The sequence below is a fragment of the Neovison vison genome, chromosome 11 (assembly GCF_020171115.1).
Source record: "Neovison vison isolate M4711 chromosome 11, ASM_NN_V1, whole genome shotgun sequence".
Taxonomy (NCBI): domain Eukaryota; kingdom Metazoa; phylum Chordata; class Mammalia; order Carnivora; family Mustelidae; genus Neogale; species Neogale vison.
In genome coordinates this window covers 126080266-126100305 of record NC_058101.1, presented here as the reverse complement: position 1 = coordinate 126100305, position 20040 = coordinate 126080266, and the positions used below count along the sequence as shown (strand labels likewise).

General features: G+C 39.9%; 1 protein-coding gene across 6 annotated transcripts in view; it reads right to left on the bottom strand.

The window, feature by feature from the left end:
• GUCY1A1 (guanylate cyclase 1 soluble subunit alpha 1) overlaps positions 1-20040 on the bottom strand; it is a 63537-nt gene that overhangs the window by 10198 nt on the left and 33299 nt on the right. For all 6 annotated transcript variants that reach the window (XM_044224667.1, XM_044224668.1, XM_044224665.1 and 3 more), the window contains exons 3-8: positions 16145-16206; positions 11958-12016; positions 9892-10601; positions 7833-8318; positions 4074-4217; positions 395-549 (exon numbers count right to left, since the gene is read on the bottom strand). In XM_044224667.1, coding sequence (XP_044080602.1) covers positions 395-549; positions 4074-4217; positions 7833-8318; positions 9892-10601; positions 11958-12016; positions 16145-16206 — 1616 coding nt within the window. The remainder of the gene's footprint in view (positions 1-394; positions 550-4073; positions 4218-7832; positions 8319-9891; positions 10602-11957; positions 12017-16144; positions 16207-20040) is intronic.

The window sequence follows — 20040 nt, the reverse complement described above, 5'->3', positions numbered from 1 at the left end:
CGTCTCCCCGTCTGGCATCTGAGCTAAAGGCGTGTTGAGGACCATGCCCTGTAAGTTGTGGGGCCCAGGCTAAATCTGGGTGGCCAGCGCCAGGAAGGTGCTGCTGTCAGAACGGCCAACCAAGTATGGAGAGCATGAATCCGTGATTTGAGAAGAACAGTGGAGGAGGATGGGACGTGAGTCAAGGAGCCCCCTGGGCAACAAGCACCTCAGACTTCTCATGAGGCTGAGTAATTTTTTAAAAGGCGAGGATAGTAAAGTTATTGCATTTCTCTTTCTTGTCAGATTATCTAAGCAAGAAAATGCTATGGAGGATAATATAAACCAATGGGAAAAAAAGACAACAGTGTATACGTGAAAAGAAGGGATTTCAGGCATTTAGTGCAAACTGTACCTGTACGTTGTTGGGCTGACATTGATTTTCCGTGGAACACTGCAGGACTCAAATTTGTTCGCCAAGGTGACGTTGTTTCCAAAAAGACAGTAACGAGGCATTTTAACGCCAACAACGCCAGCAAAAACTGACCCGGAGTGCAGTCCAATTCGCATCTGAAAGCCCAAAGTCACACAATGTCCTCATCATTGGTAAAACACTTCTCGATCACTGGTCCATACCAGATGAATGCCCTTCATATGATTTTTACCTTCTGCTGTCCCTACACCATTCTGCTCTTCTGCAAGACCTCCTGCCTGCTTCCCTCTACTCACATCCAGTTAAAAATTACTAGTACAGGGCACCTGGGTGGCTCAGTGGGTTAAAGCCTCTGCCTTCGGCTCAGGTCATAATCTCAGGGTCCTGGGATCGAGTCCCGCATCGTGCTCTCTGCTCAGCAGGGAGCCTGCTTCCTCCTCTCTCTCTCTCTCTCTCTCTCTCTCTGCTTACTTGTGATCACTGTCAAATAAATAAATATAATCTTTTAAAAAATATTCCTAGTACAAAATCTGTCAGACTTCTTAACTCTTTTCCACTATGCAATTAGGTCTGTTCCACAAAGCATTTTTGTTTCAGCTGCCTTCAATGTCTGAAACATATTTCTGTGCATTCCTATCACAGTCACCAGAATGACAAGGCGAAGCGTCTGTGTGCTTCTGTTTATGGGAACCTGCTCTGTCCATCAAGGGAGACAGACAGAATCCTGGCCCCCAAGGGTTGTTTCCCAACGCACGGTCAGAGAAGGGCAGGAGATGCCGCTCTTAGAATATAAAGGATAAAAAGAACTTTATGGCAAACATTTCCCCCCTCTTAATGATGAACATGAAAGGAGAAAGGAATTGGGATACTTAAGTAGAATACATCACAGACAGAGGAAGCAGAGCTGAAGTGGCTTAGACCCGCATCACTATGACTACATACACATTTTTGTTTAACCCGCCCAAATGCGTGGAAAACCAGAGTTGGGCCATATCCAGAAGTAAGGTGAGGTCTGGGATATGCTGGGGTAAAAGTTTAGGAATTCTGAAGGTTACCAGTGATTTGGAGAACAATTAAAACAATATTTTAAACTGGCATCTTTTATAAGTTCTGAATTATTGATCTCAGGGGATGTACAAATTCTGAAAACGCAGCTACAATACAGTAAGCTAAAGTCGGGATATTCTGTATGACAATTGGGTACAACATTCTTTCTTTTCAAGTCCTCTGTTCAGCTGACAATTTAAAAAAAGTTTTGTTAGGTGTATGCATTTTAAACAAAGGCCAAGTACTCAACGATTTAATGTTATTCAGAGTTCGGAAGACTCTAGTTTTGCCTAGTTTTACAACTGATTTTAGGTATCTGCTAAGAATGTTCCAGAATCATTTGCTTATAAAATGTCAAATCATGAATTTTGCACAATTTTCAAACAAAAGCACTATAGTATGAATTAGGAGACCTGCATCTGCCACAAAAATCTGTGACTTTCTGTGAGTCTCTTTAGGTCTTGCTCAGTGTTTCCTCATCTATAAAATACAGGATTGAACTAGTTTTAGAGTCCCTTCTTTGTCACAATTTCATCTTAATCAGCAAAGCTTAGATATCCGTTACATCTGGTATTTTCTTCTTTAGGAGAATATGGTTTTGTACATATACCAACTGATCATTATAAGCAAAAGTCTATCTTCTCTGTAAAAATACAATTTTAGTTTATGATTTAGATCAGGTGCCCCTCTTGGGGCACTCTCCTGGTTAAACCTGTTTCTCTCTCTGTACTTAGTTATTCTAACTTTGTCGTGATACATTTATGATAAGACTTTCTTCTATTTCATAATCTATCAATCCAAACACGGCAGGTAAAGTAAATGGCCTTTAGTTCCTCCCATGCCACTCTCCCTCCTTCTCTTCCCTTCTCCGGTTCTGCATTTCGCTCTCAACTCCACAACTTTCTTATCAGGGAACTCTCCATATTCACCAGCAAATTCACAAATTCCGTTTCAAATTCACAAGAAAAAGACCCTGAATTTAAGATGCACAGCACGTCCTGAAGGGAAAGCTGCTGGTGCAATCTTCCATTTGGGGACCACGTTTGACACAGCACATGTCTCCTCACAGATGCCTTGAGAGCAGGAAGGAGGGTACAGGAGTCCTTTTCCAAATTTACTTTGCACTGACCGACTTTCCCTGTCGCATGCGGCCCTCTGGTTTCTATCAACACTCCACCTGCAGCTTTCTAAGCCAGAGTGTGTGGACGGTAGTAAGGAAATCAGCAGTGAGAGGCGATTTATACAAATGGCATGTTGGAGACACAAAGAGCTTGAACAAAAAGGAAACATTTCCTATTCTTTCACTTTGATTCCATTCCATTGGGTAGTAGGGTAAGAAGGAGGGAAAAGGCTGGGTTCAACATATGGCTTCTATTATGAAGAGAGCCAAGGCTACACTTCTAAGTATTATAGTTTTGTATTTTACATTTTTTCTTTCTTTTCTCTATTATTTTATAGCATGCCAGATAGGATTCTATAGGACTTCAAAGTCCCCTTTCTTTTCATTTCTTTTTAAGATTTTATTTATCTACTTGAAAGAGAATGAGAGATAGAACAGAAACAGGGAGAGAGGAAGAAGACAAAGTGGGGCTCAATCCCAGGACCCTGGGGTCATGACCTAAGCCAAAGGCAGACGCCCAACTGACTGAGCCTCCCAGGCGGCCCTCAAAATCCCATTTTTGAACATCATCAATCGAGGACTGTCTTATAAAAATTAAGTGGCAGATTCACTACAAGTAGGACAAATAAAGGTGATCTTGTATTCTCTGAAATGAATGCCTAGCATGGTCATTTTATCTTCTCATCTGCAATAAGACATTATTTTGAGATAATGTAGAAATTTTAGAGTGTTACATGTTTTGGAAAATATTGGGGTGGAGTAGCAGTCAATTTTCATTAGAGTGTAATGTCCTGCCCTACAGGGGAAATGATGTTTTCTAAACTTGTCTGCATTTTCTAGATGCATTTCGATTGGTGAATCAGATATACTTGTAAGCGATTTGGAAGCCAGGATTTCTGCTGTGACTGCACCTCTGGGGCTTCCAAGAGCATGGACAGCTGTGGCAGTCTGTGGGTTTCCTACGGCATGCTTAGCACAGAGTCCAGCTTCCAGTCACTCGTCTTGTGAGGGTTGTGATGCAGGATTTCCATGTTACTGATTCAAATTATATTAAGTGCAGTTTTGTCCTGCAGCCAGTAATAGAGGCAGCAGCTCTGAGCACAGTGGTTTCCTGCTGCGTCTGGGGCAGTAGAGTTCTGGAGCCAGCTTCTCCATCTCAGAAAAAGCAAGGATTCAAGTGCAGCTCTGGGAGTCACTTTTCTTGAAGGTTTCACTTATGGATGGCTTTGTTAGTCCTCTCAGTGATTCTGCACACCCCTTAAGACCCTATCATAAATTTCTTCCGGCTTCAACAACTTCAGACATTTTGCTCTCTACAACTGACCCCAACTGATGCACTATTCTTTGCATTTTTAATTATAATTATAATTATATATATAATTATATATAAATCTTATATATATAATTATAATTTTCTTTTCATCTTTAATTATAAATAATTAATAAGCATGTACTCTCCATGACATTTGCTGGGCAATATATGATCTGCCTTACCTTGATAGGTTCTCCGTGGGGAGACATGACTTCATCCGAGAGCTCCATCATCTTCAGGGCCATCAGCGCTATCTGAACAGCATGGGTGTCACTTTCTTTGTGTAGTCCCCCAGCCACACAGTATGCGTCACCAATGGTCTCCACCTGCATGTAATAGATTTTCCGCATCACAAATACAAGTTCGGAAGGAATCATAGTGCACGTCATAGAGCAGACACTGTAGTGTTTGGGCCCTCTAGAACATCAGAGTAAATCAGATACTCTCAGAAATGGCTTTCCCTTTCAGGAAATTCATCAAGTGGAGATGCCTTACATCAGGTGCTGCTCTGGAAGGCAGTGTGGTCCTGGGAGCACAATGTCAGGAGGTGGCGTCTCCTCCCAGACTAGCTGAGCATTTCACTCCCTCCACCTCATGTAAAGCGCTCTGTAGAGGCCAATGATGTAATGTAAATGATATTGCGTGTTTGTAACAATTTACTTAAAGATACTGGAATCACTTGCCGATTTTATAGCCTCTTAGAGAGTACAGTGTTTTGAACAGTCGCTGCTCAATCGTTTCATATGAATTTAGTAAAAATGTATGCTATAAAGCTAAGACATTCTAGTTTTTCAAAAGGATTTGGGGATCCTCATAGTAACTATAAGGGGGTCTACAGGAGTAGTAGTCACGAGGTATAGAAATGAAGATGTCAAACAATGGTGCTTGGAAGGCTATTGAAAACCAAGCTGCTATATAAATTCCAAGTGTTATCATTGTCATTACTGTTGTTGTAATAGAATTTTTATATGTCCGCAATGCTGATGGCAAAGCTACCAGTTAATTTGAATCCACAAATAATCCACCAAATCATAATCACTGCGTTTTTCTCCTCCTCTAAATACTTATTGTAACTTACTAGATCGTATCACTCCTCTTATTCAAACTTTCTAGTGTAGAGGGATGGAGATGAGAAAGGAAAAATGAGAAAGGGAGACAAACCTTCAGTGATTCTCCATTTCACTCAGAATCAATGCTGAAACTCTTAAAATGCCTCTAAAGTCCTTTTCACCTTGCTGCTAATCTCTGATTTTACTTCATCCTTTCTCTTGCTTACTTTGTCCCAGCGCCATTGACCTCCTGTTATCCCTCAAACATATCAAACATGTTCCCACTTGCTATTCCTTTGTCTTGAACAACCTCCTGCACACGGCCACTTGGCGTGTCCCTCATTTCCTCCAGTGCCCGCTAAAACATTACCATGTGAGAAATACCTATCCCACCCGCCCTCTGTAAAATAGCAATCACCCTTACCTTCTGCTCTTCTCCTCCTTAACTTTATCCAGAATAGCACACCCATTGGAATGCTGGAAGTTGACTCATTTGCTCATTTTCCCTTCTTTTCCCCAGTAGAATGTCAGCTCTCTCAAACTGCCTGTTTTACTAACTCCTAAATTACCAGTGCCCAGTATATTTGCTAACAAGTGAACCAGGTGGCTGTGCCTCTTGTAAGATTTTCTTCAGCAAATGAATATATAACAAAGTGCCTAAAATAATGGCTGACGTATCTCAGGTGCCCAAGAAGTGCACCTTATTTAATTAAAAGAAGTGGTGCTCTCACTCCTACTAGATGCTTATTCTCTCTGCTATCATAACACCTGTACACCTGTGTTCCCAACCAGGCATTCACCTTGTCACATGGAAATCTGGCATTGGGCAGCCCTGCCCTCCTATCGCCCACATATGAGATCTTCTCGCTCAAGTTGACCCACCCCGGATGACAGTAAATATCTGCTATAACAATGAATAAATGAAATCAATAAATGAAAGCTGAATAAATTGAAAAATGAAAAGAAGATGAAAAGACAATAAGCAAATGAGATTAAACGAAATCCTGGTATAAACAGGTCCTGGGGTGTGGCGGGGAAAGCTAGACTATTCCTTGGAAGCCACCACACTCACAGTCGAGCGTATGATTACACACACTGTGCATCTTACTACACACACTGTGCATCTTACGTTTATCTCCCAGTGAAGACCCTTCCTGATCTACTCACAGCTGTCTCCAGGTATTTCCATGCAAAATCAGAAGTGAAGAGAAGTTGGAAATAAGGACAGAGCAGACGATTCATTATTTAGCTTGGGTTGTGTGGCTGGATTAGCTACGGAACTCTGTGACTACTATCCACATGGTGAGGAACACAGATTCTGAATACTTGATTGGAATAACTGAATTGTTTTAGCTTCAACAAGCTGAAATTTGTAGAAGAGGGCCACTACCTCTGCTAGCCACCGTAGCAGTTGTAAGGGAGAGTGAGGCTTTCTTCTTACAATTCCGAGAGGAGACAATGTCAAGATAGAAACTATCTACAAATAACTATAGTAAATTGCACAAGAGGCCATCAAGCTTAACCTAACTAAAGCCAATTATTTTATCAGTAATTATACATGGAGTTGTGTGTGTGTGTGTGTGTGTGTGTGTGTTTTCCCCAAGGGGATCATGGCTCTGTCTGGAATTTCCTGCTGGAAATTTTTAAAAGGAGGGTTTTAAGTTGGACATCTAGACTGGAACAAAGCAGAGGCTTATGTAGTCTCATAAATAATATTTGTTTTCTCCTCATTGATGTACTTATTTCATGTTGGGTGAATCTCCAAAATGCCAAATTATACGTGGCAAACTAAAATGGGATTCAAGCCACACAAATGAGAGGGGTGCTTTGTTCTTAATGCCAGTGGCTAGAATAATGTGAAAGACTTTAAATTAGTAAAAAAAAAAAAAAAAAAAAAAAAGGGAGGGGGAGTTAATTCTAGAAACACAGAACACAAAACACAAAACTATTTCACTAGTTCTCTTATAGCCAATCAAGTTACATTTAAAAAGAAAAAAGGCTAGTACACATTAGGGATAATTACTTCCCTAATGAGCTTTCACGTGCCTAGAGTGATGCCCAGTTTGCGGTAGACTGGGCAGTAAGTCCCACTACATCATGAATAACTGATACGATTTACCATCATCTTTGCAACAGGCCTGTTCCTGAAGCTTATAGGATATAATGTATGTTATTCATGCGTATAAGCTCCATAGGCGCTTTATTACTTAGCTCCATATTACTTTCTCTGTTATAGAGATGAGAAAGGCTATTTCACTTTCTCAGCTTACCGAACAAGTAGAGAACCAGATTTGAAGCCAGGCCTTTCTCTGCACCTATGTCTCTGCCTTTGGCCTCGAATCTCCAATAATGCCTTAAGTCAGTGTTTTTTTCCTCTGACTCAGCCATTAAAAGCATCACATTAATTCCATACTGAGTTAACCTATTTGAAGATAATTTGTATAAGACCCATGTTTTTTTTTCTACTTTTCCTTTTACAGAGGATCACTTTTCTCCATGTAAGTCATACTTGGAATGATCCCATGCTTGATAATTCAGCTCAGTTGCCACCATTAAGTGTCCCATTTACTGACTTTTAAATTGTCCCCGTTCAGGGGTCCTATGCCCCATCTTCCACTCAGCCTATCACCCCTTCATGCTATGCTTATTCTTTGAGAAGACAATGGGGCAGTCCTTTAATGGAATAATGATCTCAGTTTCTGAGCAGATTCGGCGCTATTTCTGGCTAGAGCACACGCACAGGATTAAGGCACAATGCCTGCTCCCAGGATGCGGCTTGCAGAGAAAGCCTTTCATCTGCATGGTAACTCAGTAACTAGGGGGTCCTGGCTCTGGTGCTTTTCCTCAGTGACTTCTGCCTGTCCCATGGGCCTTGACCTCCTCTGCCCCTACCTTGTAGACATCCAGCTCACCGCACTGTTGGTCAAAGCGAGTGTAGAGTGCGTTGAGCATGGTGATGACCTGCAGCGGTGAGCACTGGGAACAGATGGCCGTGAACCCCACGATGTCGGAGAAAAGCATGGTGACGTCACTGAACTTCTTGGCTTGCACAACTTGCCCTTGCCACAGCTGTTGCGCAACCTCGGAGGGAAATATGGAGCACAGGAGATCCACCGTCTTCTTCTTCTCCTCCTCCAGGGCTTGGTGGGCTTGCTCGAGGGTGGCCTTCAGCTTGCCCAACCTCTTCTTCAGGCCATCTTGTGCTCGGGCCTGCTCTCCTATCAAGACTACATCCCTCAGTGCATTGTGAATCGGGATGTCTGACAGGTAGAGCCCACGTCCTGTAAAATCTTCCAATCTGTCCACGCAGGGTGACCCCAAGAACAAGATCGCACTCGATTCAACAATGTAGATCATTTGGCCTTTGAGGTCCATAACCTGGGAAGTAAAGGCAAACCAACTGAGGTTTATTTCAGTTTCCAACATCTTTTTAGACAAAAGGAAAGGTAGAGATATGGTGATGATCTCTTTGTGTTTAACTCGATTTTTTTTCCTACCTGCTAAAAAGGAACAATATGCTTTCTTATAGTTCCAATTGACTGTGCATTGTAAAATACACATGAACATTTGGAGAATGGGTAGAGTGGAGTAACTCTGCATAGAGATCATGATTTTCAATAAATCACACAAAAAAATCTTGCTTCAAGTTTTTCTCACTAGGGGGAAGGCTGATATTTCTGCTATTATTTTCTGTTAGTAGTAGCAGATAGTGTAAAGGATTGTACCAAGGAAGCCTTGAGAGATGTGAGGGGTAGGTGATCATCCTGGTTTACTGTATGAGTGAGAACAAATACATGTAAGTGTGTTCTCTGCAGCAAAGAGTCAAAATCAACCCAGATGCCCTTCAGTAGGGGACTGGTTAAATAGAGGATAAGCATACAATGGGATTCTACACAGTCTCTGGAAAAAGGAAACAAGCCTACACACCATGATGTGGAAGAATACCCGAAATGTGTTGCTTAGTGAGAAAAAGGAAGTTGCAAATAGTATTTTGTTTTGTTTCACACACAAAAATGTATCCAATTAATGTCATTGATTTTTTGGCTGCAAGGAATATCTCTAAGTATTACCTATTTTGAGCATTTAGCTACATTGTTTTTGTGATGAAGAGTGTTAAAACTGTTTTCATTTTGGGAACAAAGTGCACATCTCCTGGAATTATGCATGTTTAAAAGTTATATACATATAAGCCTGAATGTTAGCTTTGCTCATATAATCAACTATGATTTTGCAAACTCCTTCCTTGGACTAAATGACCACCCAGATTCTCTACCATGAGAAAAAGCCCCACAACATTCTCTAACAATTAAGAAAGTTACTGATTTTCCAAGTCTATTAAAAATTGATTTAAAGGGGCACCTGGGTGGCTCAGTGAGTTAAAGCCTCTGCCTTTGGCTCGAATCATGGTCCTGGTGTTCTGGGATCGAGCCCCAAGTCAGGCTCTCTGCTCGGCGGGGAGCCTGCTTCCCCCTCTCTCTCTGCCTGCCTCCCTGCCTACTTGTGATCTCTGTCTGTCCAATAAATAAATAAAAATCTTTAAAAAAAATTGATTTAAAAATCCATTTAGTTGTCTCCTCTAAGAAACAAGTAGTTTTTGTTTGTTTCTTGCAGAATAATGCCTCTTGTTAGGTATTTGATGACTAAAAACACATTTTTATATAAATATTTATCTAATTCAGTTTCTAAAATACCCTGAGAGGACTTTAAAAGGTAGACCACATCCAATAAATATTTTTGAAGTAATGAATCAAGTAACCAGCACATGAATGAAGAAAGGATGTTAAGTTTATTTCAGCCTTAAAATGCTACTTAAGAATTGTCTTAAACGTAATGGGTGTTTTATCAAAATGTATGAAGTGATGCATATCTCTTTACTTTTTTTTTTTAATTTCTAGTCCTTAAACACGAAGTGATTTATTTCATATGCCAACCACTATGATATTTTCCTTACCCTTGAAGATTTCTTCACAGAGTTGTCCCACCTCCTCACTCGGACGACAAACTGCATGTTCAGCATAGCCATGATCCCACTAAACGTTTGGTTGATTTTGGGAGTCAGAATTTCAAAGTACTCATCAAAATTCGGCTTTCCTTGGAAGTCCTTCCTGTTCATCAGCCTTCTAATGCCATTGCCAAACTGCAGAATCGTCAAGTCCTTGTCAAACATGAAGTGGAAAGGAAAGGTCTTGCAGAAGAGGGACGCGGGAATCACCAGCGAGGACTGGGGCTTCCCCGGGGACAGGGATGGTTTGGTGCTTTTGATGTGGAGGGAGTATAACAGATAGGGCTGATTGACGAACTCGCTGCCGTCATTCCGGAAGCAGGGAGGCAGGACGGACACCTCCACTTCGGTTTCGTACAACACGCGAGCAGCAGCCTTCATGATGCCAGGAAGAATCAGGGACGTGATTCTCTTAGGGAAAAAATAGTACACATTTAAGAAATCGTGGTCTTTATCCAGGCACAGAATGGAAGCGTCCTCAAACCTATCTCTCTTTTCTGCTTCTTGGCAGTGGCTGCTCTGTTTCAGGAGGGTGCTGAAGCTATTTAAAAAATCTTTGAGGGTTCCTCCAACCACACCTAGAATGTGTTCATCTTCCTCGTAACATATTTTGAAAAGCTCTTCCCCGAGAGACTCTTTGACGATTTCCACTGGAACTCCTGAAAGCAAAGAATACATTTTCTGCCATATCTATATCATTCTGGGAAGAGCTGCATGGTTAATACTATTTTTTAACACCGTTTGATTTGAGGATTTAGTGCCCTTTACCTCTGGTAACAAGAGTTTTGACCAAAATTAACCATCTATATTCAAATCACCCACATCGATGAGTTTCCACAATTCTGGAAACTCCAAATAAAAATTTCCCATCAGTTAATTATGAAACCATGATAAATTAAGTATAATACACAACTTTTAATCTCCCTGAAGGGACTGTTGTTCTTACAAAAGAACAATCAGTACTACAGAATCAAGTTCATTTCAGAAAAAATCTCTCCCATCATTCTGTTAATGATAAACACAGCACATTTTGATGAAGGGGCACTGTCCAAACCTGGAGGGCCTCCCGCCCTCAGTAGAAATGTTAACAGGAATGAATTTGAAATCACTGGTCATGAACCTCAATTTTATCATTTTTCTCTAGAGATGATATAAAGTCATTTAATTTTTTTTTTTTAAAGCAAAACAAAATTCTTGTTTAAATGTTACTGGAATGAATATTTGTTTGGAATTCATTAACTTCCTGTAACTTCTCCTTCCCTAATCTTCCTTATTCTTTAAATTCTGTGTGTCATTTTTTTCCCCCTCATCTATAATTTGGAAAAACAATAGTGCCCTTTTCATAGCACTGTTGTGATGTGTAGAGACTATTTAGAATAGTGCCCAGCTCCGGGGAAGGACTCAGTATATACTGTTAGCCGTCACCGTCACCATCATCATCATCATCAAATTCTTCATATCTTTGTACCTTTGGAAAGATTTAACCCATTGGTCCATGTCCTCCAACTTTAAAAAGGACAGTACAACAAAGTTACTCATCTACTTCCTTCCCATAAACTAATTATTAATACTAGAACACTGCTAATCCTTTTCCCCAGGATTGCTTCCCACCTTCAAAAAATTTCTTTATTTTACTTGGTTGAATAAGATTTTTCATGAATAAATAAGGAATACTTAGTTATGTTCAAGGTCAAAGCATGTAAATGTCTATGAGTCAGCTTCCCATGCAGCCTTATCTATGTCTCAGCAAATAAACATTATAAAGAAGAGGAAATGTTTTCTGTCAAACAAAAATACACAGCATGAAAAAGAATTACTCTTTATGTTAACACAATGTATTATACTGAATACTTCATACTGGAAGTCACCAAAAATAAATATGAATATTTTAGGAGAAAATTTTAGTTCTACAGGTAAATATTTTCTACCAGTAGAAAATATTAGTTTATGGGTAAAATATTAGTTCTGTAAGTATAATTACTCCCTAATTACATATACTTAAACAATTCTATTACCTGCTGCAACTGCTTGGTCTGTAATTATTTTTTCCAAGTCTTCTCTTTCCAAAGATTTCCTGAAAATATGTCAACATCTTAAATTATAAACCGACAAATGCGTGCTACAACTTCTGATTGTAACATACAGACATGACGACAGAAAATAGTTTGAGTTGCCTCTTCCGTAGAGGCAAATCTTGACTATCAAGTTTACAAGAAAGGAGCAATGACATGTGCAACCCCAAAATACACCTGATTTGGAGTGTTTCCTCATTTTTTGAAGCATATTTACCATATTTATCTTTCTTTAGAAAGCTAATACTATAGAGGTTTACACTGGCAGGGAATCAGAATAGGGGATGGTAATAAAGCTGCCCAGGGTTCTTCCGATAATACAACCAAGAAGAAAAGTGCATGCACTGATGGATTTCCCTTTTTAAGTTCCATTATATTTCTTCTTTGCTTGCTTTCTTTCTTTCTCTCTCTCTTTCTTTTTTTTTTCCAAGATTTTTAAATTTATTTATTTGGCCGAGAGAGGGGGGCACAAGCTGGGGGAGCAGCAGGCAAGGGAGAAGTGGGCTGAGGGAGAAGCAAACTCCACTGAGCAGAAAGCCAACTGAGGGCTGGATCCCAGGACCCCAGGATCATGAACTCAGCCAAAGGCAGATGCTTAACAGACTGAGCCACCCAGACACCCCCCACCCCCGCTATCTTCTTTTCTAAAGCAAGTATGTAACATATATTGCTGAGTTTAAGGTTCTATATATTTAACTCTCAGGCATTATTACATTGAGCTATGTGTATAAAAATTAGTAACTAAAGAAAACTATTCTTTATTCAATCACTGCACTGGTTTTTACAGCAGAGAAGTTGATAATACATTTTGACCAATAAAAAGTATTAGTAATTTCTTGTGGAGATTCCTCAAGAAATTAAAAATAGAGCTTCCCTACGACCCTGCAATTGCACTCCTGGGTATTTACCCCAAAGATACAGATGTCGTGAAAAGAAGGGCCATCTGTACCCCAATGTTTATAGCAGCAATGGCCACAGTCGCCAAACTATGGAAAGAACCAAGATGCCCTTCAACGGATGAATGGATAAGGAAGATGTGGTCCATATACACTATGGAGTATTATGCCTCCATCAGAAAGGACGAATACCCAACTTTTGTAGCAACATGGACGGGACTGGAAGAGATTATGCTGAGTGAAATAAGTCAAGCAGAGAGAGTCACTTATCATATGGTTTCACTTATTTGTGGAGCACAACCAATAGCATGGAGGACAAGGGGCGTTAGAGAGTAGTAGGGAATTTGGATAAATTGGAAGGGGAGGTGAACCATGAGAGACTATGGACTCTGAAAAACAGTCTGAGGGGTTTGAAGTGGCGGGGGGGTGGGAGGTTGGGATACCAGGTGGTGGGTATTATAGAGGGCACAGCTTGCATGGAGCACTGGGTGTGGTGAAAAAATAATGAATACTGTTTTTCTGAAAATAAATAAATTGGGGGAAAAAAATGTAAAAAAAAGAAAAAAAAATAAGCTGTAAATGAAAATAAATAAATAAATAAATAAAATTATAACAATCAGGGAAAAGTGAAAAAAAAAAAAGTATTAGTAATTTCCACTAGATGACTTACTGATTCATGCTTGCCTAATTATGTTTTGATGATTTCCGACAGAGATGACTTATGATAACCAAATTGGCCAAATTACTAACACATGTGAAAAGACACCTAAGATTCTATCTGTAGTTCAGTTTGCCATTAGATAAGCCAAGCTTACAAACAGACAAAAATCTAAATTTTAAGCAGATTTCAATAAAACACAATACATGTACAGAAGTTTCAAAAGGAAATATTTTCAAGAAGGGAAACTGCTCAGTCCACTACTTTATCACGTAAAGGTACATTGCTTATAATTGTTTAAAATGCTAGGTAGAAATACTTCCTTATCTAAATTGGTTGAGGCTCACTATCTAATTTTCTATTTAGTTTGTCTAGATATCCCCAAACCTCTCATTATATTTTATATTAATCATCTTCAGATTTGCTTAGTTTTCTCATTTGCTCAATTTCTGATTTGTTTTGTTTTGTTTTCCTAAAGAAATGAAAGCCTTTCTGCTCAGGGAACCTTAATTCTGCCAATTTCCCGAACCCATGATATGAGATGTGAGCAAAACTTAGTGCAAACAGCGAATAATGCATTAAAAATAAGTCCTCTAGCTTTACCTTCAAAAAAAAAGACTAAACTTTCATATGTGCCAGCAAATGTGTGTGTGCTTGTACACACACACACACGTACACATACACACACACACACACACACCCCAGCCTTGCACAGATATGTTGATGTGATCAGAAGATACCAGGAAAAGAAACAAAGCAAAAGCTCTCTGTAAAACCAACCCAGAGAGATATCACAATGATATCTGTATTAAAATTAATTCACTTAAAAGGTGGGGGGCAGAGGGCACCAGTCTTCATTTAGGGACAGTTTATTGTTTAATATATTGATTTTTTTTGCTTTTCAAATAATATTATAAACAGTCCAAAAAAAGAGTTATGTTCAGTGGTTGGCAGGTTGAGACCAGTAGATAGGACCACTTTCCAAAAAGAAGATGGGGGAAAAAAGGAAACAAAAAATATATCCACGCACTAAAAAAGCAAAGCAGAGAGAAGCCATTTAGCATATCAGCAGGAAGTCATGAGAAAAAAGTTTGTCATCTTATTTCAACAACTGAATAATTATCATTAGCACAATTTAAAAGTATGATCAGCTCTTTAAGAAATCAAGGAAGCAGTAAAAAAACTTCAGCTTTCCAAAAAAAAAGATTTTTTTTTTTTTAAGTTTTGAGGTATTTTTAAAGAGCTGCACAACTGGGAATACATCCTAACTGAACCCCTGCCGCATCCAGCTTAGGAACATTTCAGAACACAGAGCCCTGAGAATCAATTTTGAGCCAAGTGGCTGCCAAGGATTTAAGCAGACAGACACAGTAGCGTAGCTACAATGACTTGGCTATCTTATCAGCTTGACTGAGAATTAAGGTCAGAGGCATTCCGGAATGCTTTTCATATCACTTGTATAAACAAAGCTTCTGTCAGACACATAGAGTCACACTCTCTCCTTCTGGACTGCTCCTGACCCTTTCTTGGCTTGCCTCCTGCCTGTAGTCCGGGGCCAGTTAGTCAACAGGGAAAATGAAGGACAGATAATCCACTCCTGAGAAATAGATGAATGAATGTGTAAAATATTCTCGACAATGGCGTTGGTTTGCAAAGCTGCAATGTTCAATTCTGTGAATTTGAACACAAGTATTTATTTTATTATTTACAACTGAAACAATCCTTGAGATTCCAAGAAATCAAAAACAAGGCCAATAAAATGACCCTCCAGCAGTAAACACACTAAGATATTTATGCAAAATTAACTCTATAAAGCAACTTAAAAAAAAAAAAACCCTTATATATTAACCCTTTACAGAAAACTTTCTTCAAAAAATTTCAAAGACGGCATGCAAGAAAAAAGTATAAACGGAAAATACTCAGCCAGCGCATACAAATAGAATCAAACTGGTTATGAAAATGCGGAACCACTTCCCTTAGGACTGATAAACAGCTTTCGCCTCAAGCCTCCTGAGTCAACCCCTCCCTTTTAAGCACCCTCCCAACTTTGATTCTTTTTCAGTCTTCTCTGGCTGTGGCAGCTGAAAGTTTAAAGTGTGTGGGAATTCCTCTCCCCACCCCCGTACTGGGCACTGGGACCCTTTGCCACCCCTTGGCTGTATCCTTCAGGCAGGAGTCTGTACTGAACACCTGGGATCCCTGCCTTATCTGTGAAGTATTGACATTACCTCTAGTAGGAAAGAACATGTCTTATGGCTTGTTAAAAGCAACAGTATAGGGAAACATGGTTAAGATCACGGACTCCGGAAAGAATAGGCTTAAAACCCAGCTCTGCCTTTTCCTGAACAGCTGTAAAATCCTAAACATTTTATATAAATCTGAGCTCAGGGATGTATTCAGTGTGAAAAATAAATGCACTAACTTTCAGATTGGTGGCAGTTAAAACACTTAGTCTAGTTTTCTCCAATATCACAGCGATTCAAAACATATCCTGGCCTTCACTAAGGCGTGGTTATTTGTAGTGGTATCAGTTAAGTGTCACGGGAGGGTCACACAACTAAAGTGGTTCAGTTTACCTGCTTTCTTTTATTTTGTGTTTCGCCAATGTCCTCTGAAGTGCAAGGTTCAGCCGCTCCAACTAAAAAGTGAAAAGACAAGTTTTAAACATTCCCTTGAATAATAATTTACTTGAAGACAGATATTTTTAAAATGTGTCCTGGAAGTTTCTATCCAGCAGAAACATGATCACTTTACTGATGAGTGCAGTGAATTTACGCTTTGGAAACGGAGACTGATTTTCTAGAAGTTTCTCAGCTCTGGGAAGAAACAATGCCCTTTAACTAATTTGAGCTTGAATGGTGTGGGCTGGGCCTTACAGCCTTCGCCCTTTGTGGGTGGTCTCACTGACAGCCACAAAACAAGGTCAGGCTGAATCGGAATCCAAATAGAAGATTCCAGTGGGTAATGCCAGGTCTTCCATGAAGGAATTGCGGGCACTACTTCCGCTGGGTCAGGAAATCCTCTTGGATGTGCTGCCAAGGCTTCAATCTCAGCATGGCTCCAGCCAAGCAAATTCCTGTTCTCTTCACAAACCCTATACCCGGCCCCCCCCTGCTGATTTTCTCAGCTACAAATACAAGTTTATATTTCATATTTGATTTACAGGTCCTGGCCTAGAAAACTTGAGCTATCTCTGTCTTTCCCCTTTCTCTAAACCCTTAAATCCAAGCTTTCACCAAGGCCAGCTGATCGTTGATTTGAAACAAATCTCGCATTTACCTTACATTTTTACTCTCTTGATTGCTGTGTATTTCATGAGTTTTTCCACATTGTAGGTTATTTGTATGTAAGTCTCCATACTTCATAAATACTTGATGATCTATTAATCTCTCTTTTTTTTTCTTTTTTTTTTCCAATTTATTTATTTTCAGAAAAACAGTATTCATTATTTTTTCACCACACCCAGTGCTCCATGCAAGCCGTGCCCTCTATAATACCCACCACCTGGTACCCCAACCTCCCACCCCCCTGCCACTTCAAACCCCTCAGACTGTTTTTCAGAGTCCATAGTCTCTCATGGTTCACCTCCCCTTCCAATTTACCCAAATTCCCTACTACTCTCTAACGCCCCTTGTCTTCCATGCTATTTGTTATGCTCCACAAATAAGTGAAACCATATGATAATTGACTCTCTCTGCTTGACTTATTTCACTCAGCATAATCTCTTCCAGTCCCGTCCATGTTGCTACAAAAGTTGGGTATTCATCCTTTCTGATGGAGGCATAATACTCCATCGTGTATATGGACCACATCTTCCTTATCCATTCATCCGTTGAAGGGCATCTTGGTTCTTTCCATAGTTTGGCGACTGTGGCCATTGCTGCTATAAACATTGGGGTACAGATGGCCCTTCTTTTCACGACATCTGTATCTCTGGGGTAAATACCCAGGAGTGCAATTGCAGGGTCGTAGGGAAGCTCTATTTTTAATTTCTTGAGGAATCTCCACACTGTTCTCCAAAGAGGCTGCACCAACTTGCATTCCCACCAACAGTGGAAGAGGGTTCCCCTTTCTCCACATCCTCTCCAACACATGTTGTTTCCTGTTTTGTTAATTTTGGCCATTCTAACTGGTGTAAGGTGATATCTCAATGTGGTTTTAATTTGAATCTCCCTGAGGGCTAATGATGATGAGCATTTTTTCATGTGTCTGATAGCCATTTGTATGTCTTGATTGGAGAAGTGTCTGTTCATATCTTCTGCCCATTTTTTGATGTGTTTGTCTGTTTCGTGTGGGTTGAGTTTGAGGAGTTCATTATAGATCCTGGATATCAACCTTTTGTCTGTACTGTCATTTGCAAATATCTTCTCCCATTCCGTGGGTTGCCTCTTTGTTTTCTTGACTGTTTCCTTTGCTGTGCAGAAGCTTTTGATTTTGATGAAGTCCCAGAAGTTTATTTTCGCTTTTGTTTCCTTTGACGTATCTTGAAAGAAGTTGCTGTGGCTGATATCAAAGAGATTACTGCCTATGTTCTCCTCTAAGATTCTGATGGATTCCTGTCTCACGTTGAGGTCTTTTATCCATTTTGAGTTGATCTTTGTGTACGGTGTAAGAGAATGGTCGAGTTTCATTCTTCTACATATAGCTGTCCAGTTTTCCCAGCACCATTTATTGAAGAGACTGTCTTTTTTCCACTGTATATTTTTTCCTGTTTTGTCAAAGATTAATTGACCATAGAGTTGAGGGTCTCTTAACAGCTTGTTTTCTCTAACTAGTTGGTAACTGGACGTAGAGTACTGGTTAGTTAGACTGCCAATGTTTTGCATTCCATACAAAAACCATATGTATCTATATGTGTATATATAACTGTTGATCCTTTCTGTAGTTTGCCCAGAGGAAAGGGAAGAATTTTCTGGTTGTGTTCCAAGTTGGGAAATTCCTTTTCCCCTAAGAACTATTTATATCCCTCTTACAGTTTCCACTGGTCAAGTGAGGCAGCAAAGTTAGGCAAAATAGAGCAAGCTTCTGTCTTAATAAAATAAGTTATGGAAAGGACTTTCAGTTTTAAAGAGCAAATCGAGCTTAGGGGGAAAAATCTGGAATTTATTGAAAAAAAAAAAAAAACCCGAAATGAAAATTTTGCATTGGATGAGCAATAACACATTTTCAGGTCCTTCTATTCCACAACTGGATGACATCTCTCTGTTCTAAATCTGCTAAGGACACTGTCCCCTCCCCCGCCAAAGAAAACCCCCAACAAACTCAAAACACCATGACTACAGAGTTAAATCTAATTATCTAAAGCAAGAACTACAATGCTGTCCAATGCTATTTTGAGTCCCTCCCTTAGGTTGCTGATAGAATTGAAACTAAACTGAACTTAGCCAAACTAAATGCTCTGCGTGCTACTTACCAACAAGTTAGAGAAAATAAGCTGTTAAGAGAGATTAGCAGATCGTCAAATATTTATGAAGTATGGAGGCTTGTATACAAATCTATCCACATGAAAAAGAATCAGTGAAAAAAAAGTTATATTTGACATGCTGATGTTTGGACAGCTGAAGTAATCCACACTGAACACTGCGCAGTCCAAACGCATCCAGCACCGGGACATTTTACTGTTAAAAGACAAATGGCCTCAGTTGTCAGAGTTCTAGTCATTAATACCAAATGTACCCATTTTACCCCCTAGAGTTCCGACAGCTTTGCCTTCCCTGCTACATGACGCTGTAGTCAAATTTTGATGTTTTTTCCTAGGAGTTCACAAACAACAGAGATTATTCCAAATGAAGAAAAAGAGAAAAGGTAAAATATCATTTAGAGTTGGTATTCAGAATGTTTTAAAAAGCGATTCCAACATTTGTCTGACTTCAATGGCAGGAATTCAAATTTATCCAACAAAATAATAAAGCCAACATGGTAATGACAGGACCCAGGGAAGGCATGGAAGCTCTCCAGCTTTCCCATCCACACCATCTGTTCATCTCTGTGCATCTCACTCTGTTCTTGGAAATGAGAGTCCCAACCACTTCCCAGTGGATGATGCCAACCGACTCGCTGAGAAGGATGACATCGCTCATCCCAGCCAAAGCTGGCTATCTAGTAACTGGGGTGGGGTGAGAATAATGACATAGTTCCGTTTCAAAGGCCATTAACCGAAGTACTATTGTGCGAATACTGTATCTGAAGTAAATTCCCTCAACTTTCTGTTGATTCTAATTTCTCCATCTTCAAGCTTTAATGCTAGTCTCTTCTTTCTCAGTCACTCTAGCCATACCGTTGACAACAGTAATGCTCTACCTTTCGGAAGCTGTGGGACTTGAGTCTTTTAACCTCCCTAAGTCATTCTGGGACTGAAACAAGATTACCTCCGAAGTTCTTTAAGTTTGAAAAGTCAGCAGTCCATGGTTTTTTCAGTGCTCTGCACAAAACAGAGTGGGTGTTGAGTGAATTAAAAATGTTCAGTGGATTC